Genomic DNA, 24,478 nt, shown 5'->3' with positions numbered 1-24,478 from the left:
CTGTGGGTTAAACCACAGAGCCTAGGACTTGCCAATCAGAAGGTCGGCGGTTCGAATCCCCGCAACAGGGTGAGCTCCTGTTGCTCGGTCCCAGCTCCTGCCAACCTAGCAGTTCAAAAGCACGTCAAAGTGCAAGCAGATAAATAGGTACTGCTCCGGTGGAAAGGTAAACGGCGTTTCCGTGCGCTGCTCTGGTTCACCAGAAGCAGCTTAGTCATGCTGGCCACATGACCCGGAAGCTGTACGCCGGCTCCCTCGGCCAATAAAGCGAGATGAGCGCCGCAACCTCTGAGTCAGTCACAACTGGACCTAACGGTCAGGGGTCCCTTTACTTTACTAGCCAACTGGAACAGGGAGTATATTCAAAATGGCACAGGTGGAAGTAATTTTTTTAAAAAAATTCAAGGACTATCCTTCAATGGGCTGTATTACTCATCAAGTAGAAAAATATCATTTCCTAAGCATTGTTCCGCTGCACCATTATTTGCTATACTTTTAGCTCTTTCTTCCTCTTGGGAGCTCAGAGCAGCTTCCACTGGACTCCCCATCAGGCCCCCATCTGAGGCAGTGCCCAGGGCCAGACCTCCATGCAGTGTGATCCTAGCCATGTCTACTCGGAAGTAGGCCCACTGACATCACTGCACACTCTCACCATCTGTGCATAAGTTTATTGTTCTAGCCAATAGCCATGACAAATATGAGGGAACTGTTAGACTAGGGATGGGGAACTTTTTTTTCTCTTGAAGGTCACATTCGGGTGGCGCTGTGGGTTAAAGCCTCAGCGCCTAGGGCTTGCCGATCGAAAGGTCGGCGGTTTGAATCCCTGCGGCGGGGTGCGCTCCCGTCGCTCAGTCCCAGCGCCTGCCAACCTAGCAGTTTGAAAGCACCCCCGGGTGCAAGTAGATAAATAGGGACCGCTTACTGGCGGGAAGGTAAACGGCGTTTCCGTGTGCAGCTCTGGCTCGCCAGAGCAGCGATGTCACACTGGCCACGTGACCCGGAAGTGTCTTCGGACAGCGCTGGCCCCTGGCCTCTTGAGTGAGATGGGCGCACAACCCCAGAGTCTGTCAAGACTGGCCCGTACGGGCAGGGGTACCTTTACCTTTACCTTAACCTGCTAGGGGTCACATGCAGGTCACATGCAGCTTAGCCAGAGCCAAAAGTGGGCAGAGTACTCCTTTGCTCACTCCCTCTATCAATAGTTACACGAATTAATTAAATAACTTATTTAACAAGGTAAACAGAGGACAGCAAGACCATATAACACCGGTCCTAAAAGACCTAAATTGGCTCCCAGTACATTTCCAAGCACAATTCAAAGTGTTGGTGCTGACCTTGAAAGCCCCAAATGGCACGGTATACTTGAAGGAGCGTCTCCACCCCCATTGTTCAAGTCAAACACTGAGGTCCAGCTCCAAGGGCCTTCTGGTGGTTCCCTCACTGCGAGAAGTGAGGTTACAGGGAACCAGGAAGAGGGCCTTTTCGGTAGTGGCGCCCGCTCTGTGGAACACCCTCCCATCAGATGTTAAAGAAACAAACAACTATCTGACCTTTAGAAGACATCTGAAGGCAGCCCTGGGGTTTTATTCTGTTAGGAGCCGCCCAGAGTGGCTGGGGAAACCCATCCAGATGAGTGGGGTATGAATTATTATTATTATTATTATTAGACACCGAACTGCAGCAGAATGGAAACAGCACCAATTGTGACAAACACAGGTTGGAATGTAAACTTCTGCTTTCTTCAATTCCTACTTGCTACCCACATGAAATGAGGCCAGTGGCTACGTGTGGCCTTGAGTCCACATGACTGGACTAAATGATCCTTTCCAGCTATATGATTCTTAGTGGTCTGAGCTGTTCCTTTCCTTACTGGTGATATTCTGGACACTGTTCCTATTAATCTATCGGCTGTTTAAAGTGCACACCTGTCCTAGGCCAGCCAGTCCATTTGATTACAGCAGTGTTTCCCAAACTTGTCTTTCCGACTACAATTCCTAGCAACCTTGACCACTGGTCTTGCCAGCTAGGGATGATGGGAGTTGTAGTCCAAAACAGCGGGAGACCCCAAGTTTGGGAAACACTGGATTACAGTAATGAACTGCAGCATGTCCAGCCCAGCACTTAGATTTCTTTCTCCTTTGTAACAGGCTCTCCTATCATGTTGTAGCTAGGCTTGAGCACTGTGAGGAGGCTACTGAGTACGACTTAAGCCCCATCTGCCCTTCCCTGCTGCCCAAGAGGATAATCAAGCGTCCTGGTTATTTTCTTCCACTCATTGACTTGCCAATTATTCTCCTTTACTCATGAATGGGAATGGATGTTGTTCGCACTTGTTATTTGTTATCCAATTAATCTACACGCACTGGCTGCGTTCCAGCGAGTAAGTACCGCAAGAGCAGCCAAGAATTTCAGACTGCTGGCGACATAACCACAGTTCTTGTGGTTCTTTGCCATCCATCCTTAGCCATGGGATTCGACTGCACACACGGCTCTCTGGATTGCAGCAGCTGTGCACTACATCACTCCTTCTAATGCCGAACTCAGTCCCGGCGCGATGACAGCTTTGCAGCCAAACGGAGCCACTGAGCAACAAGGCAATACCTGTACGTTTGGGGGAATCTCACAGTTTGGAGAAGTATAAACTAAACCTTTTTTAAAAGAGAGAGAAACCCGCCTTTAAGCGACAACCCACACCCCCTGCCAAACAGAAAGTTGCATGGAAGGAAGGAGAATGGGGAAGAATGAGGAGTGGTAAATGCACACATATAACCCAGTTCTTGACCACCTCGTTCTGTTAAACTCAGATGACCAGATAGGAGAAACGGATGAAGCTGGAAGGACAAGAAAATAAGATGAGGGGAAAAGGCTAAAAAGCAGGTGGGAGATGGAGGAGCTGAGAGTGGGAGAGGTGAAAGAAGCAGGAGGGATAACTGAAGCAGATATGAGAAACAGTGGGGCTGGGAAGGGGAGAAATCGAGGCGTGGGGCAGAGCAGAGGAGCCAGAGGAGGAAGGACATGGAGAGCAGAAACCTCTCACCTGCAACCTGGCAGTTGATGGTCACGTTTGCACCCAGGATAGTTTTCACGGTGCTCCCAATATCAACAGTGACAGCAGGCAACTCCTTGTTGACCAGGGTGGCTCTTGATGTCTTTATTAATGGCTTCCCTGTAAGCAGAAGGGATCACGGATTATTAAATAGATAAGGGAAGAAGCAAAATATGGGCACCGCTACTCTTCCTGAAAATAGCGCAAGGAATTGGCACAGTCTGTATTTTGTCTCCTCGCTGTCACTGGCAGCCCTCGATTAGGACTCCCATTTCCTTCTTCCCCCATCCTGCAAAATTTAGTATGATGCTAAAGCTGTGGTCTAAACCACTGAGCCTAGGGCTTGCCGATTGGAAGGTTGGCGGTTCAAATCCCTGCGACGGGGTGAGCTCCCGTTGCTCGGTCCCCTGCCAACCTAGCAGTTTGAAAACACGTCAAAGTGCAAGTAGATAAATAGGTACTGCTCTGGCGGGAAGGGAAATGGTGTTTCCGTGCGCTCTAGTTTCCATCACGGTGACTTGTTGCGCCAGAAGCGGCTTAGTCCTGCTGGCCACATGACCTGGAAGCTGTCTGTGGACAAACGTTGGCTCCCACGGCCAGTAAAGTGAAATGAGCTCTGCAACCCCAGAGTCATTTGTGACTGGGCTTAACTGTCAGCGGTCCTTTACCCTTACCTTTTTAAAGAGTTGCAAGCCTTCAGATGTTCTGCTATATCTTTCATCTTACAAACTGTCACTTTCTTCTTTAATTTTCTCTCCCCCTTAAGTCCGGTCACCCTCATTGGTGGGCAGTGATGTGGCCAGGCCCCGGACCCCCAAGTGATCCGACTAATGGCAGGCCGGATTGCTTGGCTGCTGGCTATTGGCCAATGCCATCAGCCCTTAGTCAGGGCGTTCCCCTGGCAGAAGGCCCAACCAGCAAATGGGGATCCTTGGGCTCACTCCCAGGAGGTGCTAAATTGCAGTCTGTTGTGGTTTACTCTTAGATGCACTCCCAGCAGATGGGCTGGAGTGGAATAGCAACGGTTTTACCCAATGCCTATCCCAAACCATTCTCTACTGTAACCAATAAAGTTGTGGCCATATTCAAGCCAAAAACCCAAAATGCTGTTGTCCTGTGTGGTTATTCATCTCCCCTAGGGAACTGTGGGGTCATGGAGTCTTGGCATGTAAAACATTTTAACTTGCTTTGTACAAAATAGCCTACTCAGACTAGACCCTTCCTCCTTTGGCAGCTATGTGCATGGATACAGGTGTGCAAAGGCAGCACTATTTTGGAAACAATTCGAAGCATACAATTTGGAGAGAGGGGAGCATATACACAAATGGAGGATGCATAGAGATAATTTTGGGAGCAGCAAAAGACAAAAAGAAATGAAATAAAATAAAATGGAACCAGTTAGCCCCTGGCATGGTAAAACATGCCCCAAGAATCTTGGCAGCTCTTATACGATTGAAAACAATATGGTGGTGTGTAAACTGGAGCATGATAACTGCTCATTCACATGTCAAATCCTACCTAAGTCTTTATTCTCTAAGATTAACGTCAAAAATCCTCTTGAACAGGAGAGCAAACTAGACAAATAGAAAGCCAGTTGCAACAATAAACGAAAATGTAACCGAAGCTGATATTTGCTTGACTATTGCCACAATCCTGATGTCTCAAGTATCTGTATACACATTCAGGGCTTCCTCCCTAAAGTTAAGTTTCGTTCTCTTTGTGCCATTATTTGCATGTCTCCAGGGTAGGGCCCCAGAAGCTGGAGAAATTAACTTGTGCATCGAAGGGTTAATGGCTGCAAAGTCAGATGAACCACGGAAAATGTTCCATGCTGCTGGAGAGGGAAGAGCTCAAAATGCCTCAGCCCAAGTGAGACTCCATCTAGCTTACGTTATCTTCTTGTATTGGGGCCAGCCCACTTCCGAAGGCATTAATGTTTGTGAGAGAGCTTCTCAGTGCTGGCCGGCTGCATGCTTATCTCCCAGAAGTGGGATTGTTCATGGGCCAGCAGAAGACAGAATGGATGCCGTCGTGTGATTCCACGGGCTTGGGCCCAAAACAGGAGCCTACAAGGCCTATGAATTAATCCAGCTATAAATCAACAGTGGCACTAAGAGGGGAAAAGCTGGCTAAGAAAGGATGGGTGGAAGAGGGAGGAGAAGGAGGAAGAATTATGGGTGCTTTAGTTGGCGGCGGCAACCAAAATGGTTGAAATCTGGTTTTGTTCCTGTCCTCCCACCTCTCCGCAGATCCCGCTGCCGTGAATTAAAATCCATAAACTGGCCTGACAGCTGAAATGGACTCATGTGGAATAGGCAGCAAGCTAATCCACGTATTTTGAGAGGGTGCCATGAAGCCCTGGTGCTGTGCAGATTCACTTTCAGTAGCACTTTTTGTACAGGGGCAGGACTCTAGTGTCCCTGAGACATCAACGTAGAGCAGCATATCCAAGCACAAACATGTTCCATTCAGTCACGGAAAGTTCACCAAGTTCTGATGTTTTACAGGGTGCTCCTAAATCAAGGAGGAGGAAAGAGAGACCTCAAATGGCAATTGGGCTTTTAATTTTTCCTGGTGGTTTCTTCTTCTTCTTTCACGATCTCTTCGTTAGATTAAATATCTGTCAGCTGCTCAGCCCATAAAAAGTAGCAAACTACTCCAAAAATGGAACCACATTTTCTCTCTGGGCCCTCATGTGCTAAATTAATCAAAGAGGCTGAGTGTTTCATTTAGACTGCACAAAGCTTACCCACTTCCTCTGCAGAAAAGTTCTGGGCTCCACTTTTGAAAGAAAATGTGTGCGGTTTATTTTTCCTCCTCCTTCTTTTGGTTAATTGCATTTTCATTATCTCAAACTTGGTGTCCAGATTTCCAGCAGCTGAGTGACTGGGCACTTTCAACTCCTGCTTGACGGATGAGGCTATTCAGAACCTTCCTTCAAGTAGTGTTGTCTCTTGAAAATATGACCCAGAGGGCCTTGCATTTGCTAATTTGTTTGCATGAGAAAATGAAATCAAGACATGGAGCATTTTATTAGAAAAATGATTGCTGGTTGCTGAAAACCCAAAGGCATATCTATCTGTTTCGTGTATGCCCCTCTCCCAGCTTTTTCGGGAGACAGTGATTGATTAGCCTCCGTTGGATGAAAACTGTGACTTGAATGAAGAGGCTTTCTTCCAAAACTGTATTCTATACTTATAGCCTTTGAAACTTGCCCATCAGGAGCATAACTGGCTGCAAATGCTCTCTGCAGAATGGATTGTTATGTCCCGCCACAAAATGCTAAGCCTGAAAACTCCCATGTTAAATCCATTTTTGATACCATTCCATTGTTGATAGGAGAGTTCCATAACAGATGAATTATTCCAGTGTTTTATATTACAGTGAAGTTTTTTTTGAAAAGAGTCTACATTCTTCTAATTGCATTAGTTTTTCTAGGAGACACAACTGTACTGATTTTCAATGGAAATATTCCAAAAGTAGGCACGAAGCATGCAGAGAGAGAGAGAGAAAGAAAGAAAGAAAGAAAGAAAGAAAGGAAGGAAGGAAGGAAGGAAGGAAGGAAGGAAGGAAGGAAGATGCATTTGGACATAACACAAAACCTGGGTTGGGAAACCTCAGACCAGGGGCCAAAGGCAGCCCTCCAAGTCTCTCTCTATAGCCCTAACCACAGTTTCCATCAAAGAAAACAACAAACTGCTGTAAGTTTACATCGAAGCAGTTGCTTATGATCCCCTCCTTGCAGCTGGGGAGGCGTAGGGAGCAGGTTTGCTGCATGGAATGTGAACTATGGTTTAGCATTACATCCAAACAAGATAAGCATCATGCTGTATATCAGGGGAAGGTGACCTTTTTTTAAAAGATACCCACACACCTGAAACCTTGTGGTACATAGTGTGTTCTCCTTCATGGAGAGCATGTGTTGTGGTGGGGGTCTAACAAGACATCCCACTGTTGCTGGGCAGGTACAGATAGCTGGCCACCATTGCAATTGGGCTCCCCTTGTCATTGGAAAGAATTTGATGTTGCCATTTTGTGATTGACAGCCAAAAAGTATACTGCATATTTCCTGCACAGCGTTGAGCTTCCTCTTTTCGCTGCGCGAATTGGATCACCTGCCCACCCTCCCTATATTTAGGGTTGTTCGTATTGACCTTGCTATGCCTGTCATGGGGTCATCTGCTTTTGGGGCAGGGGCCCAGTAGGAATTTTGTCCATTTGGCTGATTGGCTGGTGCCATTTGGTTTCTGCCTACTGCGTAGCAAATCATCACAACTTGTAAGGTTGCAGTTAGGCATTGGTTTTATGAATTGGTTGGTGGAGGGACATGGATTGGCTGTGCCTGCCCCTCCAATGCTGCTGCTGCAAAGGTATTCCATTAAAGGAGCCCAGGGGCTCACCATGCTTTTGTCTGCACCCCTGTCATGGGGCTAGGGCCACGTAAGAGCCCCTGGGAGCATTTGGGGAGAGGTGAGGGCATGGTACCCAGCTCCAACTTTCTCCGCAAAATGTTTTCCTTTTCTGACTGTCGCGAGCGTGTGAATGTCAGTCTGTCCCCATGCGGGGTCAGATAGCCGCAACCAATGTCTAAGCAATCACTCACAATTTTTATGTTTTAATAAAGTTATGGCCAAAATTATGCCAAAACCCTTAAACAAAAATTCTGTGTGGATTGTGATTTATTGGGGTGGCTTGGGGACCTCGACACACAATTTACCAAGGCTTTAATGTCACTGAATGCACATGAGTGATAGATAATAACTTTGTCAGAAAGAAAAGCTGTTGTATTATCTGCTTACTCATTTTAGCAATCGTCCTACAACAACTCAGGTTTAGCCTTTTCTCTCTTTTTTGGCTTTGTTTTTAAATTTTTCTCTGGATTGCAAAGGAATTCTGAATTTTCACTGGAGGTGTAATTTTTTGCTGGGTGCAAAAGCATTGCTAAACTAGTTCAACTGCTGTTGCTCTGAGTAGAAACTTTACAATATCTGCAAGGGCTTTGCATCTCAGAGCCTGGCCTGCTCCACATTTGGGCTTAACTTTTCAAAACCAGAAGAGGAAAAAGGAAGTATTTCTGTGATGACTGCTAGGAACATATTACCTGCTAACGTGACGGCAATGGAAACAGAGTCAGATCCCAACGCATTCGTTGCATTGCAGGTATAGAATCCGACGTCTTCTTCGACAGGCTCCAGAATTTGCAAGGAGTCATCTGGCTGAAGAAGTATCCTGCAGCGACAGACCAATATGTAAGTCTAAGATCCCTTGCCAAGTATGCTATTACTCAGCACTAGCTATTTAAATAAATATATATGCAGAATGACAAGTTACAAGGCCTCATACATTCCAGTTTTGCAGATTCTGTTTAATTAAATAACAAGTTTTTAAACCCAGCAATAACAAACTGCATACGGCATCTGTAGCCTTCTGTTTTTAAAACTATGCACACATTAACTTTTCAGGTTCTACCTTGATACGACACACTGCTGTGTGCATTGGCTTCCAAAGCAGAGGTGAACAACATTGACTTGTTCAAGCCCTACTGCATGTCTCAGTGCCTTGCAGCCTCCCCACCGCAGCTTCATAACACCTGTTAATTGCAATCTCTAGGACAGTGTTTCCCAACCTTGTGCCTCCAGATGTTTTTGGCCTACAACTCCCATCATCCCTAGCTAGCAAGACCAGTGGTCAGGGATGATGGGAGTTGTAGGCCAAAAACATCTGGAGGCACAAGGTTGGGAAACACTGCTCTAGGACTCCGGTGCAAAGGCATAGTCTTCACAACCCTGTGACCATGTCCCAAGGCAGGCAATGGTCCCTGTGATGGGATGGTGAGCTGCTTGTGCGTAAAAGCTTAGTCCCTCAGAGTTTGCCCAGATTAGCAAAGCTCTGTCTGTAGCGGAGCCCCTTAAGCATGGCTCCCTCAATCGCTGGCAGAATCTGACAGTGGGCGATTGCGGAATCTCTTCCAACATAAAAGCTCCTTAACGGAAACGCGTCTTCTGGACTCTCGGCGTGACAGTTTCCGGCGAGGTGTGGGTGTCCCTATAGGAGGTCCTGAAACCTCCTCACTGTTTTCGCTAGAAGTGTCCCAGAGCCATCCCCCCGACTCCCTTTCCCTCGGAGCTCCTTCTCTCCCCCTGCTGGTTCCCTCCTCTGCTGTTAAGTCTCTCCTAACCTCCTTGAGCCCTTCCACCACCTGTTCTTCCGATGGCAGTTCCCTGACAGTCCCCAAGCCCCAGGACCTGATGACTACCTCCACCTGTGCCAGCCCTCTGCCTAACCATCATTTTGGTCAATACGGTCACCTCAAAGCTCCACATCATTCTTCCATTTCACCTTTCCCCAGAAAACATGCATATATTTGTTGCCGGGCCTCCAAATATCTGAGGTTGCCTTAGCTAAGTTTCCTCCCTTCCCAGCCTGGGATGTTCATATGCCAAGGCTTCTCCAACTATGTGACTAAATTTGATGCAAGGGGGAGCGAAATATTGGATTAGGGAAATCCTCTTTCAAATGTCATTACCGTGTGAATGTTGAAGACTAGGGGGGTGCCAATTTTTAAGGAGCAAATTCCACTGACTTCAGCGCAAGTAGCATCACGATCTCTCCTGTGGGAACTACTGGAAACAGCCCATTAACAACCTCTTGTTTTTCATAGACAATGCTACTTCGAATACCTATACATTCTTCTGAATAATTTATCCCAGAGCAGGACTCCAAAGTGTGCTGAAAACCACACTGCCACTGTTGGTTGTTCTGAGATGGCAGCCCCACTGGCTGCTTCAACCTCGAGCTTCTTAATATTGTATGAGGCAGGGGTTGCCAACTTTACTGACCCCATGGGCATATTTACAAACCAGAAAAACTGTTGTGGGCATCACACACACACACACACACACACACACACACACACACACAGCATCCTGTTCTCTTGGCTGCAGCGTCAGGCGTCTCCCAAACCTAATATCAGTAGGAGAAGGGTGGGGATGAGACCCTACAGGCATCCGGGCAGGCCTCTGCAGGTGCTGCAGGTGTGCCTAAAGGTGCCACTTTAAGGTAAAAGTTAAAGGACCCCTGGACGGTTAAGTCCAGTCAAAGGCGACTCTGGGGTTGTGGCGCTCATCTCGCTTTCAGGCTGAGGGAGCCGGCTTTTGTCCACAGACAGTTTTCCGGGTCATGTGGCCAGCAGGACTAAACCGCTTCTGGTGCAACAGAACACCGTGACGGAAACCAGAGCGCATGGAAACGCCATTTACCTTCCCTTACCTATTTATCTACTTGGACTGGTGTGCTTTCAAACTGCTAGGTTGGCAGGAGCCGGGACAGAGCAACAGGAGCTCACCCCTGTTGTGGGGATTCAAACAGCCAACCTACCGATCAGCAAGCCCAAGAGGCTCAGTGGTTTAGAGCACAGTGCCAGCCGCATCTCTGGAGCCACTTTGGTGACCTCTGGGTAAAGGAATTAAATCTGAAATCTGGTTGACACTAAAGAAAGGAGCTCGAAGCTGGCCAGAACCTCCCTTCTTTCATCTGATGAAGTAGATTTTTCTCCACCAAAGTTCATGGCACAATATACCTGCTGCTCTTGGTCTCTCACAACTGCACATTTGATTTTTGATTCTGATTTTTTTTTTTTTTTGCTGCTGCAAAATTAGCAATCAGATTACTGGATTTCATGCTTTCTGCTTCCAGAGAAATCTTTCTACATTGCTTTCTTGTCTATCAGCGTACTTGCCAGGAACTGCTGTGTGCTGCAGAGAATTCTGGGGCATGTACTCAAATGCAAACTCAGCTCAGGTAAAACAGGAGGCAAGTCCTACTGTTCCTCACTGTTAACTCTGTATGAGCTGAGATTTTGTGCCCCTAGCATGTGGACAGCATTAGAAGGCAGCTTCACACTGCACATGATTATGCCAGACAAACTCTTTCAGGGAAGATTTTCTACCATTTAACACTTTCTCATAGATGAACCTGATAAATTTATGAGGACCCCCCAGCTTGAAAACCTTTATTGTGTGCAGTTGAGGACACATTGGTAGCAGGTTTCTGGAGTCTCTGTGTGATGCCTTCCTTCCTATGGAAAAATGTCTTGTGATTCCTGAGTATATATCCGCTTAGCACCGGGAATGAAGAAGGGTAAAAAAATCACTGTCCCTGGATCCCAAAACATTCATGAACTGGAAAGAAACTGGAAGGGAGTGAGATTGTGAGTTGACAGATGGCAGGGAGGAAAAGGGTTAAGAAGCCTCTTCCTGTTCCTTCCTTTTGCCTGAAGAATGTCTTAGGCTGCTTTTCATTTAAAACAGCAACACCACACACTGGGAGAAAAAGGCATGCCATTTCTAGTTTAGCCCTGAATTCTTCATTATCTGATTTGCTGACTATCTGAATTCTGTGTCTGCCACCTATGTGATCCTGCGTAATTGCAAGCCTGTGTAAACAACAGCAATGCAGTTTATTCAAACTCAAGAGATCATTGGGATAAACCATACTTTGCAAGTGACAAGCAGACAACTAAGATCCAGGGAGTCTAGTTGACTTTTCCAAGACCACACAAGGAACCTAGTAGCAGCGATCTCTCATCTTTCACATCCCATGGGCCAATTCCAACGTTAATCTTGCCTACTTGCGTTTCGAAATAGCATAAAAGGAAGCAGCCAGGAAAAGGATGGTAATAATAACAATGATGCAGATATTTGCAAACTGGGAGATGGGAATGAGTCTGTGACTCAACTCATACACAGCCCCTTTGCAGTAAAGTAGTGTAAAGACTGGACCTCCAAACATTTTGGGACTTTTCCTGGCCAAGTCTGTTAATACTGTTCCAAAGGAAAAGTAGGAAAATGTAACTTCAGAAGGGGGCCCCAGCTTCTTCCCAAGCAGCTGGGAAAATCCCCACATCCCACTAACTGGACAAAATCATTATTATGTATTAAAAACATTTGTAGCGTATTACATATCCATCATCTTTAGAAATTGTCATCTGTTCCAGGCTTCTCTAGCAATAGTCTCCTGTTTTAACCGAGGGAATATCTGGCATTTGCAAAACAGGGGAAGCTTCTACAACAGTTATACAGTGGTACCTCGGGTTACATACGCTTCAGGTTACATATGCTTCAGGTTACAGACTCTGCTAACCCAGAAATAGTACCTCGGCTTAAGAACTTTGCTTCAGGATGAGAACAGAAATCGTGCTCCGGTGGCGCGGCGGCAGCAGGAGGCCCCATTAGCTAAAGTGGTGCTTCAGGTTAAGAACAGTTTCAGGTTAAGAACGGACCTCCAGAACGAATTAAATACTTAACCCGAGGTACCACTGTATATGCAAAGCAAAAGCACCCAATCCCAAGATTATAGGGATCAGGGGGATCCTTTTGAGAGAGGGAAATGCAAAAAAAATAGGTGGGGGTGCACTCAGAAACAGACCCTCCAAGTGTCCCTATTTTCCAGAGTTAATCCCGCAGAGCCCAGGGCTTGCCAATCGGAAGGTCGGTGGTTCGAATCCCCACGATAGGGTGAGCTCCCGTTGTTCAATCCCTGCTCCTGCCCACCTAGCAGTTCGAAAGCACACTAGTGCAAGTAGATAAATAGGTACCACTCCAGTGGGAAGGTAAACAGCGTTTCCGTGCGCTGCTCTGGTTTCGCCAGAAGCGGCTTAGTCCTGCTGGCCACATGACCCGGAAAAACTGCCTGCGGACAAATGCCAGCTCCCTCGGCCTGTAAAGCGAGATGAGCGCCACAATCCCAGAGTCGTCCGCGACTAGACTTAATGGTCAGGGGTCCCATTACCTTTACTTTTTTTAATCCCAAATTTACAGAAGCTGGGGAGGCATAGCCAGGATTTATTTTAGGAGGGGGACAGGCTTTATGTTATTGAGGGGGAAGTACCAAGTTATCTGAGATGCAATTGGTCATTTAGTTAAAGTATTTTTGTTTATTTACTTGATTGATTGATGCCCCCCTGCTTGGGCCTCTGAAAATCTATAGGTGGCCCTAACACCTCCCTCCCTCTCTCTCTCTCTCTCTCTCTCTCTCTCTCTCTCTCTCTCTCTCTCTTTCCCCTCTCTCATTTTGCAGCTTCCACTTCAAAAAAGCTAATACTAGAAACTTCCTCAACCCGTTCTTAAGTTGAATGGGGGGGGGGGGACTATAGGCAAGGTTGCTTTTCTCAGAAGAAAATTGCAGCAGCTGTTTTACATAAATCGTTTTGCCAGGATGGTGACAGAAAAAGAAATTGGGGGAGTAACCGAGGCAAAAGAGGATGCGAAAGCTGGAATAAGAAAGCCCATCCGAGTGCAATCAAAGTCTAGTTGCTTACCATGTGCTGATGAGATTTTTTTTTGTTTTGTTTTCCCCTTGAATGAAAACTACTGCCTCATGAACCACAAAGTTAAGGATATTTGATCTCACCCACAGCTCCATGGGTGGCAACACTCTAAAACAAACCAGATTAAGGCCACCCATCAAATACTTTTTTTGGGGGGGGGAGGGGGAAAGCAAACTAGGGAAGGGCAGCGCACAGACTCTACCTTTAAAACACATTTCAAGCACATTTTACTCCTCAAAGAATTCTCAGCACCCTCATAGAGTAACAATTCCCAGCCACCCTTAATAAACTACAGTGGCCAGAATTCTCTGAGGAGTAAAAATGTGCTTCAAATGTATAGTGTGTACGCAGACAAGGTTCTGTCCCACCAAAAGCTATGTTAAGCTTCCTATTGCTCTGCAACATGTAGGAGGCGATCTGGCCTTACATATTTAGGAAGGCTTTCGACTTCATAGAAAGAGGCCCGGGGTCTTCTTAAGCAGACCATAAAGAAGAGGGTCATTCCTTCCTCCAGAAAGTGTAGCCTTCAAGATGGCATGTAATCGCTACACGTCTATTTAGAAACCAGCCTCTGCAAAACTCACACTTGTGTGCACAAAATACCCTTTTAGTACACAGGTAAGTGTCTGCTGGTTCAGCATCTGAATAGCATAGCACTGTCATGAACAAGGTCTTGAAAAGGAGTACTCAAATAGTTAGGACTGCTTCACACGTTGCATTTTGAGGTGTACATCTGAGATGCTTTAGGCATACACCTAAAAATGCGCTACTTGAACGGGACAAATGCATTTGTAAACTGTACTCTTTGTAGTAACCCCAAGTTTGCCTCTACAAAAAGAAAAAGAAATGTATGAAATGGTACGATGGATGATAAGTAAAGTTAAAGGGACCCCTGACCATTAGGTCCGGTCGTGGCCGACTCTGGGGTTGCGGCGCTTATCTCGCTTTACTGGCCGAGGGAGCCGGCGTACAGCTTCCGGGTCATGTGGCCAGCATAACTAAGCCGCTTCTGGTGCACCAGAGCAGCGCACGGAAACACCGTTTACCTTCCCGCTGGAGCGGTACCTATTTATCTACTTGCACTTTGATGTGCTTTCGAACTGCTAGGTTGGCAGGAGCTAGAACTGAGCAACGGGAGCTCACCCCGTTGCGGGGATTCAAACCACCGACCTTCTGATTGGCAAGTCCTAGGCTCTGTGGTTTAACCCACAGCGCCAACCACGTCCCTTACTATGGATGATACCGAGAGGGAAAATACGTTATTTACCTAAATAGAGAATCACAGAATTGTAGAGTTAGAAGGGACCTCAAGGGTGATCAAGTCCAACCCCCTGCGTTGCACGTATCTCCTCACAGGACTCATTCCAGTCTATTGAGAGCACCTCACCCCAAGAAGTTGCCAAAACCTGGAGCCAACTATTTGCTCCCTAACAACAAAGCACTATATTGGTGCACATATACTACTCAAGCACATTTACTTGCAGCGTGGGATCAAGATAGAATTTTCTCCTGCTTGATATCAAGCTTAATCCTTGTGTGGACTTAATGAATATCAATTTATTTTTAAAAGCATGACACACACACAAGTACCTATACACCACACCACAGTAAGTTCAAACAGAATGTGTGTATTATTATTATTAATCACTTTATGGGCACTTTCCCAACAGGATGTAACCACTGGCTATGCAAATCTGTGCATGCAACTCTCTACAGGCCAGAGATATTTTTACAGGACAATGTCCAATCAAATATATATACCATAGGCCTATTCTTGATTAAGACTGCATGTGCTTTTCATAACAAATACATTCCTGTTCTTACATTGAGGGTGGGAGAGTCACACACGTTTTGCTTTTAGTGGTAAAAATCAAATGTATCATCTGCCAGGGAAATAACAACAATAATAATGAATGAAAATGCTGTTTTAAAAAGCAACAGTGCTGCAAATGCTAGCAAATTGCAGAAATCGTTGCACTTGGAGAGCTTCTAGCCGCAGAAAAGGGAGAGCAGCAAGCAAGCTAGTTCTGTATCTAAACCGCAAGCGATGAACTGCACCTTGGATAAATCACAAACTTGCTAGATCCCCGACAGAAACAGCCATTTAAAATTAATTTTAGCTCTGAGAGTTGACTCTTGTGCGCCTTCTCATTTCCTAGGCTGATCCCGGTGACCGGACTCGGATATTTAACCTCAGGCCCATAACTTACGCATAGAGGAAACATGTACTGGCAGCAGATTCTTGGTTGGCTGCCTTGTAAATACGTCAACTATTGCAGATGCCTCTGAGCACACTAGCAGGTCTTAAGCTGCTCTCTCATATGGCCACCCAACCCTGTGCATGCGTAGCGCCACAAATTAACACACAGCTGAACGCAAAGCGAGGATACAAGGCCCCAGATACATGATCAAATATCGCCAGCCGTAAGAAAACGACACAGGAAGGAGTTTTGCTTAAAAAGAAAAGCAAAACAAAAACATCCCCCGTTTTCTGCACAAATTAGAAGCTGCCTTGTACTGTGTTCTCTCCCAACAACTCAAGCCCCCTTAAAACAATGGAAAGCAAACTTTTTTGGCAAGGATGCCACAAGTCAAAGCTAATGCATAAGATGTGCTACTCTGTTGTGCCTGTGTTATATAGCGGGCAGGGGGCTGGACTTGGCCTGGAAGAAACTTTAGCTATTGTAAATGATGGGGCTGTATCTTTTATCACATGTGAAACTTTCCCATATATAGCTGCAGCTGCTGTTAATAATGACTGCTCACTTCACCAATTTAACCCAAACCTAAAATGGTATTATTTTTCACTTGGGTGTGTAAATAATCATCACTATATGCTGATCATTCAGAGAACTCGGAGGAATTTATTACAGATGGGTGTTTGACAGTTCAGGCTACAGGTTTTATTGCCCGTGAAGAGTTCGGAAATGAAGAAGTAGCGTTCTTGGTGAAGCAATTCTCTCCCTGCCAACATAGGAGAGGGAACATGTCTTGACTGAAATCTAACCCCCCCCCCCGTGTTCTTGACAACCCCCTAAGCCCTTCGAACAATTAAACAGTTCCTTTTCACTGTGAATCATCAATCTTGCTAAAAAGATTCTATGCTTATTATGTTTCAAACTACATTTTTAAATAAAAAATCAAAATCAGCCAGAGACAGGCTATCAGAAAGAAGGCAGGTGGCATCAGGGTGCTTTTTTTTTTTTTTTTTTTTTAAAAAGGGTTCTGAGTTGTTCTTTATTAAACAAAGTTCTGTGTTCCCCATTTACTGTACTCAGGAATCCATTTTTTAAAAGGCTATAATTTCCCCTGCTTTTGGCCAAAGTGGATGAAATTTAAAGTCACAAGAGTCCCTCCAGAATATATTAAACCTGCTAAGTTGTAGGTATTTCATGCAGGGAATCTTTAAAGTTAAATTCATATTAACAGTCTATAGCTTTTTTATTTTCTGCCAGAATTTGCAGGCCTGGCTACTTCCATCTGAGTGAAGTGTGTCAAATTTTACAATTTATAGCTGCAAAATGATAGCTGCAGTGGGTTTTTGGTTTTTTTTTGCAAGGGCAGAATTTACTGTTCTGGGATGAGTGCTGTAGGAACTATAGGGGAGGCATGAAACAAAGAAGATGGATCCTCAGGAAATACTGTGGTGGCAGAAATGTAACCCCCCCCCAAATGACCCTGCTACCCCAAAGGGTGGAGGGTAGGCTTCTAGTTCCCCAGGTTTTCTTGTGCTACAGTGGGGATCTCCCCATTGATCTTTCCATAGGGGAAGGTATTGATCCATGCACTGAATAACAAAGACAGGTTTTAATCAGTATGAACCTGTACATTCCTGAGGTTGTCACATGGACAGTACTACTCCACACTGTGTGTGCATGCTTGCAAAATGTGCCCCCAGAACAGGAACTGTGAACATCAAAGGATAAATACTAAAACAGAAAAGTGCATAGCTTAATCCTTGGGATGGTAAAATCAACAGAATTTGTTACCTTTTGCTGAACTGCACAACTTCTCCATTCTTTGCCCAGCTAATGGTGGGCTTTGGGTTCCCAACCGCCTCGCAGTGAAGAAGAACACTTAGTGTCCCGCTAGCTAAAACGACAGTATGTCCGAGATGGGTGACCACTTCGGAGGCGGAGAGCTGCTGGGCCGCAGATATCTTCTTGAGAATGGCAGGCTTTCTATGAGGTCCCCGCGAGCCGTTTGTCAGCTCTGGTGATGAGGACAAGTGGGCTTCAGCCGAAGACGTTCTCAAGGAGCTGGTGAACTCGGAAAAATACTTGCTGAACGGGACCTCCACCGAAGCAGAACTGACCCTGCTCCCTTGCGTTTTGAAAAGGGACTCCTGATGTTCCAAATGGCTCTTGAAAATTTCGTGAGCCAGCTGCGCAACCAGCTGCTTGCTATAGACATCCTGAACTTCCTCTGGCTGTTGGGACAAGTTTCTCAGGATGTCGTCCAAACGATCCTGATTGGCAACCATCGTGAAAGGAAGGGTGTACTCCTGGCCTTGATCTTCCTCGGAAGAGATGTTTCTCTCTGCAGAGTCCTGAGCTCCCCATGGCTCTGGGTGGTCGCGAGGCCAGCCTCTATACTCCAAAAGCCTGGAGACAATATCATCGTACCGGCTGCTAGGGTCAGTAAGAAGTCCCCGTTTCTCAGTTTTGCTTCCGTTGAAGAGGATTCCGTTCTGATGCTTCTCCTGGGCGTGCAAAGCTTCATTCAAGCTGGCCTTCCTTGTGGCTTCTTCTTCTTTCATCATCCCAAGTGACAAGGCGGCCATGCGCTTGTTGTGGCCTCCTATGAGCTTAATCACAAAATGCTCCCGAGCCAGCCCTGCTGTGCAGGTGTAAGTCCCTGTATCGGAGGGCTTCAACCGATGAATTTTCATATATCCATACGGAGCAATAGTCACGTGAGCCGAGCTGATGAGCCGCTTGCCATCTTTCTCCCATGTGATCATTGGCTTCCGGAACCTTCTCACGGGGCACCTGAGGATGACGGAGGTTTTGGGGAGAAGGTAGGCGTACCCGCCAACCACGAAGTGCAGCTTTCTCTGTTTCCTTGTTTGGATGAAGACTTTCTTTTGAGCCATGATCAGAGGGGTTTGCTTGTGAGATGGCCTCTGGTGTCCTGAAATGTAATTAATAATGTTTGGAAATGGAACCACATCATCTCTCCATTCTCAGCCTAGCAAGTTCGGGTGGAAACTAGAATTGGGTTATTCCCTCTCTCCCATTTTGTTCGAGTTCATCTGTGATATGCTGTTCTACTCCACAACATTGGCTGCTGCTGTGGCAGGAGGCAGGGAGGGCCAAAGAGAGCATGACATGATAAAGGTAAAGGTAAAGGACTGTTAAGTCCAGTCAAAGGCGACTATGGGGTTGCGGTGCTCATCTCACTTTCAGGCCAAGGGAGCCAGAGTTTGTCCACAGATAGCTTTCCAGGTCATGTGGCCAGCATGACTAAGCCACTTCTGGTGAAACCAGAGCAGCGCACAGGAACGCCGTTTACCTTCCCGTTGCAGTTGTACCTATTTATCTACTTGCACTGGTGTGCTTTCGAGCTGCTGGGTTGGCAGGAGCTAGGACAGAGCAACAGGAGCTCGAATGACATATCATGGGGTAATGCACTATATCAGGCATCCTCAAACCCGGCCCGCCAGCTGTTTTGGGACTACAATTCCCATCATCCCTGATCACCGGTCCTGTTAGCTAGGGATGATGGGAGTTGTAGTCCCAAAACAGCTGGAGGGCCGGGTTTGGGGATGCCTGCACTATATCATGGCATGGGGCACTACACTCTAATCTAGGAGAGAGGAAGGGAAATCAGCACGGAGATATCATTTTCAGTAGCACCTCAGTGTTGTCCAGAAATGTCGTTTGCACCTCATCAAACAAAATAAACAGCTTCTTTTTGGCACTGGCTGTTATTTTAGCTATTATGATTTACAGCAAATAGGTGGGTGGCAGCTGCAGCCCCTCCCCCAAATCAGAAAACAGCAATGCACGTCCTGTTGCTGAAGGTCTTTCTGTGAAGGAGCCCATCTAATGAATACAAGGAAGGTGCGAAAGAAAAAGGGGAACTCCCCTTGTTAAATGTTCATCGTTTCAGCCCTGTGAGGCCCCACAGCTGAGAGCAGCAAGGAGGAATAAATGCTGTGGAGTCTCAAGGGTGTAATGTGAAGCAGAACAAATCTAGTTTGAGCGGGTTGAAAACCCCACGGTGGATAATATTAGACTTCATTAGTTATGTGGGTCCCTGCAGTTCAGATCTCTGTGCCAGACAACTGAAAAGAATATGAGGACTGGGTCATGGATTTTGAAAATAATGTTACATTTTGCACTTAGAAATCAAATCCCAATGTAGCATTTATGAATGGCCCATCCATGTATAAATCACAGCTGTTGCAAACTTATACAAACAAGGCCCCCAATTCTTTCCTTCTCACTGTACTTCTCCATTTTTCAGGCAAAAGTTATGATACACGAGTAGCGTACTAATCTTAAATGACATTATACTAAACACATAGGGCGACACCCACCATTTCCTGATTCCCCCCTCCCATATTTTTTTGAGGGGGGCGCACTGAGGGTACAAGGGATGGGTGGAACAGTTCTGCCAATGAGGGACACTGTTAAACATCACCCATAAACCTCTGGAATGCTGAACCCGATTATTACTGTTTGGAAAGGGACCCCCACCCTTCTATATCTTCTTCATGGAAAACAAACAAGCCTTGGGAATTTCAGGCACAATTGAAAACAACTGCAATAGCAACTTTCTTATGAAACTTTTATCATTTTGAAAACATGGACTCCATTTGCCCCAAAGTGATTAGGGGGCCTTTTCTCGCTGAATCAAACCCTGAGACAGCACAACCAAATATCAGGGATGGTGACAGCTACAGTCCAGCAATAGCCACAATAAGGTCTCTCTCTTTTTTTGGTCCATAATTCACCCACATCTATATTTGCAGACTCCCAGGGTAGACCATGGACTGTGTCACAAGCCATCTTGCCATTGATTCAGATTTCTGTGTGTGCATCAACTAGTCATTAAGGCCTTTTCTCAACTTGTTACCTGATTTTTAAGGAAGACAGGCAAACTATTATGGGAAAGTCTTATGAATGGGATCTAGAGGGCAAACAATCCACTGTGCTGATTGAGTTCAGCCCCTGCTGAACTTCCAGGTAAAAGGTAAAGGTAAAGGGACCCCTGACCATTAGGTCCAGTCGTGACTGATTCTGGGGTTGCGGTGCTCATCTTGCTTTATTGGCCGAGGGAGCCGGCATACAGCTTCTGGGCAGAGGGAAGGATTAACCAGTACACAATAAGATCAAAATGCGAGTTGGGTGAAAGTGTGGATGCAGTTAGTTCAAATTAAGTCTGATTATAACCAGTGAGGCATGTAAGGGACCCCTGACCATTAGGTCCAGTCGCGGACGACTCTGGGGTTGCGGTGCTCATCCCGCTTTATTGGCCGAGGGAGCTGGCATACAGCTTCTGGGTCATGTGGCCAGCATGACTAAGCTGCTTCTGGCGAACCAGAGCAGCACACGGAAACACCATTTACCTTCTTGCCGGAGCGGTACCTATTTATCTACTTGCACTTTGATATGCTTTCGAACTGCTAGGTTGGCAGGAACAGGGACTGAGCAATGGGAGCTCACCCTGTCGCAGGGATTCGAACCACCAACCTTCTGATCGGCAAGTCCTAGGCTCCGTGGTTTAACCCACAGCGCCACCCGTGTCCCGAACTTCCAGGTGCTTTGCAGTAAATTGTTACCGAGTAAAGGGCTCTACAAACTCCTGTTTGGTCACAGAGATGTCACAAACCCTCAGAATTCCCACTCACCCCAGTTGCTTTTCTATACTCACTTGCACAGGTTGCTACTGCACATGGCCTGACCAACGATGAGAATGGCAAGGGCGGGCACAGCGATGAATTGATGATGGCAGAAAGCCCGGTGTTTAGCATTTTCCTGCAAATAGCATTTCGCTTCTGGATTCCCTCACCACAGCTCACAGAACACTAGGCACAAAAAGGAGCTGATTAGGTCACATGTTAAAAGACAAAAAGGTGCAGAGAAAAGGGCTGGAGGCAGCTGGGTGCACGGACTATAATCTCTTCCTGTGGCCACTATGCTTTAAAATATTAGGGTGATTACTCTGTACATAAGGGAACTCCCCTTTGCAGATTTTTGTGGACTTGGTAATGCTCATACATGTAAGGTTTTCACAGTATCCACAAAACATCAACCTTGTGATAATGGTGTTCTCTGTCTCCACCCACCACTTTAATCCAGATGCACTGTTCATGGTTTTGGTTGTTTGTTTTAATTGGTGAAATATACTCAGAGTCGCGTAGTGATTTCATGCTCTTTATTGCTGCTTGTAAACAGTGAATGAATTTCCCCAAAACCTCAGGCTTTATATACATTATTTACACAATGGGTTGCGATTGGCTGATTCTGCTTCCCTCCTGGAGCCTGATTGGGCTGTTCCTGCAGGCCAATCCGGTTGTTGCATTCTAGGATCCTACCTGCCTATTGTTCTAGGATCCAAGCTCAGTACATAACAACTGGATTTTCCATGGAAGCCGTAAATGAGGATTAAATGGGAAAATAATATGGGAAGACATTATGTGGCTATTGTTCAAACCAAGCATGCATAGTCACAACTGCCTCCCTGCAGCCATCTGAACATGGGAAATCCTACCCATGCCGGCATAAGAAGACAGATTCCCATTCCTTCACTTTTCACCATCCTGTCTTCAGGAAAAGTTAGGTACTCCAACGGGCAGACTATGGAATACACAGGATCGCTTTGGTGTAAATCATATGCAGGCAACTTAACAGGCCTGCACTCTTGCCAACATCTGCAAAGAACTCCAATGCTGTCCCTTATGTTTTTTGCTTGCGGTGCTGTTCCTGGAAGTGGCTGATGACTAACATGGCAACAGCAAGTGGGAGCAAGCAGACATGATGCTCACATGGACCCCAGTTCAGATTCAGCCTTGCACAAGGCAGGGTGGGCATGTGGCAAGTAAGGCACGGGTATTAATAATTACCAAAAGCTGTGGCCGCAGATAACCAAGAGCTATCTAAATCGTAAGACAGATGGAAGGGCCCATCTCATCTCCAATGAAGGACCTGCATTCTTGAGCAAAGGGGCTCTCCTTCCTTTGAGCCCTGTGCACATGGTTACAGATGCAGTATTATAAACTCTATGTGCAGATCCAGTAGCAGCTGTGATTATCTGGGTCCAAGTTTTTCTCTGCTTGCCCTTGCTGTGTGTGCACCACATAAATAAATGGCTCTTGTTGAATCTGGGCTTTAAAATATAACTTTCTAATACTCGTGCAAGGATGGTTATAGGTGTAAAAAAGGGGGGTGGGAGAGACACACCAAAACGTTCTCTGGTGTAGAAGAAAACAGCCCCCTTTTGAAAAATAATATAAATGCCATTATGCAGAAAGTTGTGTAGGTTTTTATGTACACTTTGATGAGCAAAATGACTGCCTGGGGGGCGGGTAGAATGCCTGCTTTAGCCTCATACTGGGGGCATGTTTTAGCAGCAGATTGCCTTATACAATCTATTTATTTGGCAGGATAGATTATTATCAATTAGTTAAGCTTCCTAGCTTCCTCTACAACACACAAGCACACAAACACATCCTGGCACGACGGGTTTCTTTCATCGACGAAGCTATTAACTTTCTCCTTGAGTGAAAGAGGGGTTGGCAGTGGCAAGGAGAAGAACACCTACTTGGTTTTAGGATTAAGCAATATGCTTTTATATATGTTGGAAGCCGCCCAGAGTGGCTGGGGCAACCCAGGCAGTTGGGCGGGTTGCAAAAATTATTATTATTATTATTATTATTATTATTATTATTATTATTATTATGTGCTCCAGACATCCCTTACCTGAAAGCCTCTCTCTCTCTGCAATCACTCGACAATGTCAAACCCAAAGTGCAGATGTGTTTGGTTGTGGATCATTAAACAAGACTAGAGCAGTGCTTTACGCAAATGCTCTCCTACAAAGTGTTTATTGAAGTTGGCAGGTGCCCTTTTGCAGCCTGAGTATTCTATATTACGAGGCTTGTCAGGTGGTTCCTTAGAGAGAAGATAAGGCTGTGTACACATGTTAGGTTACACTGCTGGTCTAGGAAGCCATGCACTCATGGTATTCACCACCACCCGTATCTATCCTACATTTTCAAATGAAATACTGCATTTTGATTCATTCCCCTCAAACCAGCTTTGATCAGAATTGAAAAAAGGACTTCTCTGCATTTAAACTGGTAATGTGTACGCAGCCTAAGAAAGGACAGAAAAGTCTTTCTCTGCAGTGTTACAGGGGAGGTGCTGGTTAGGTAAAGGGACCCCTGACCATTAGGTCCAGTCGTGACCAACTCTGGGGTTGCGGCGCTCATCTCGCTTTATTGGCCGAGGGAGCCTGTGCACAGCTTCTGGGTCATGTGGCCAGCATGACTAAGCCACTTCTGGTGAACCAGAGCAGCGCACGGAAACACCGTTTACCTTCCCGCTAGAGCAGTACCTATTTATCTACTTGTACCTGTTGTGCTTTCAAACTGCTAGGTTGGCAGGAGCAGGGACCGAGCAATGGGAGCTCACCCCGTCGTGGGGATTCGAACCGCCGACCTTCTGATCGGCAAGACCTAGGCTCTGTGGTTTAACCCACAGCGCCACGCCCTCTCCAAAGTGTGCTCTAAGTTCACACAGCACAACCGTTTGGCCAAAAAAGCTTTTCTACAATGGATCACATTCCCTGAAACACGCTCTGAACCCTCCTGCAGCACACACAGGTGTTCTGCTGCAGACAAGGCAATGCAGAAAGGCAGCTGTAGCAAACTTCATTCCAGTTGTTGCTCTTGTCTCCTCTAGCTGCCCACAGCGCACCTGGTTCCGATGAAAGGCAGACCCCATAATGATAATAATAATTTATTATTTATACCCCGCCCATCTGGCTGGGTTTCCCCAGCCACTCTGGGCGGCTTCCAACAAAACACTAAAATACAATAACCTAGTAAACATTAAAAGCTAAACAGGGCTGCCTTCAGATGTCTTCTAAAAGTT

The 24,478-nt window shown here is 46.1% G+C and overlaps 1 protein-coding gene across 1 annotated transcript in view; it reads right to left on the bottom strand.

The window, feature by feature from the left end:
- The window catches only part of ADAMTSL1 (ADAMTS like 1), a 257,653-nt gene that overhangs the window by 36,732 nt on the left and 196,443 nt on the right, over positions 1–24,478 (bottom strand). The window contains exons 18-21 of the mRNA XM_083718246.1: positions 21,255–21,408; positions 17,363–18,506; positions 8,148–8,275; positions 3,038–3,166 (exon numbers count right to left, since the gene is read on the bottom strand). Of these exons, the coding sequence (XP_083574372.1) occupies positions 3,038–3,166; positions 8,148–8,275; positions 17,363–18,506; positions 21,255–21,408 (1,555 nt within the window). The remainder of the gene's footprint in view (positions 1–3,037; positions 3,167–8,147; positions 8,276–17,362; positions 18,507–21,254; positions 21,409–24,478) is intronic.

Source organism: Podarcis gaigeae (genome assembly GCF_964106915.1).
Source record: "Podarcis gaigeae genome assembly, chromosome: 17".
Taxonomy (NCBI): domain Eukaryota; kingdom Metazoa; phylum Chordata; class Lepidosauria; order Squamata; family Lacertidae; genus Podarcis; species Podarcis gaigeae.
This window is presented reverse-complemented; position numbering and strand designations above follow the sequence as displayed.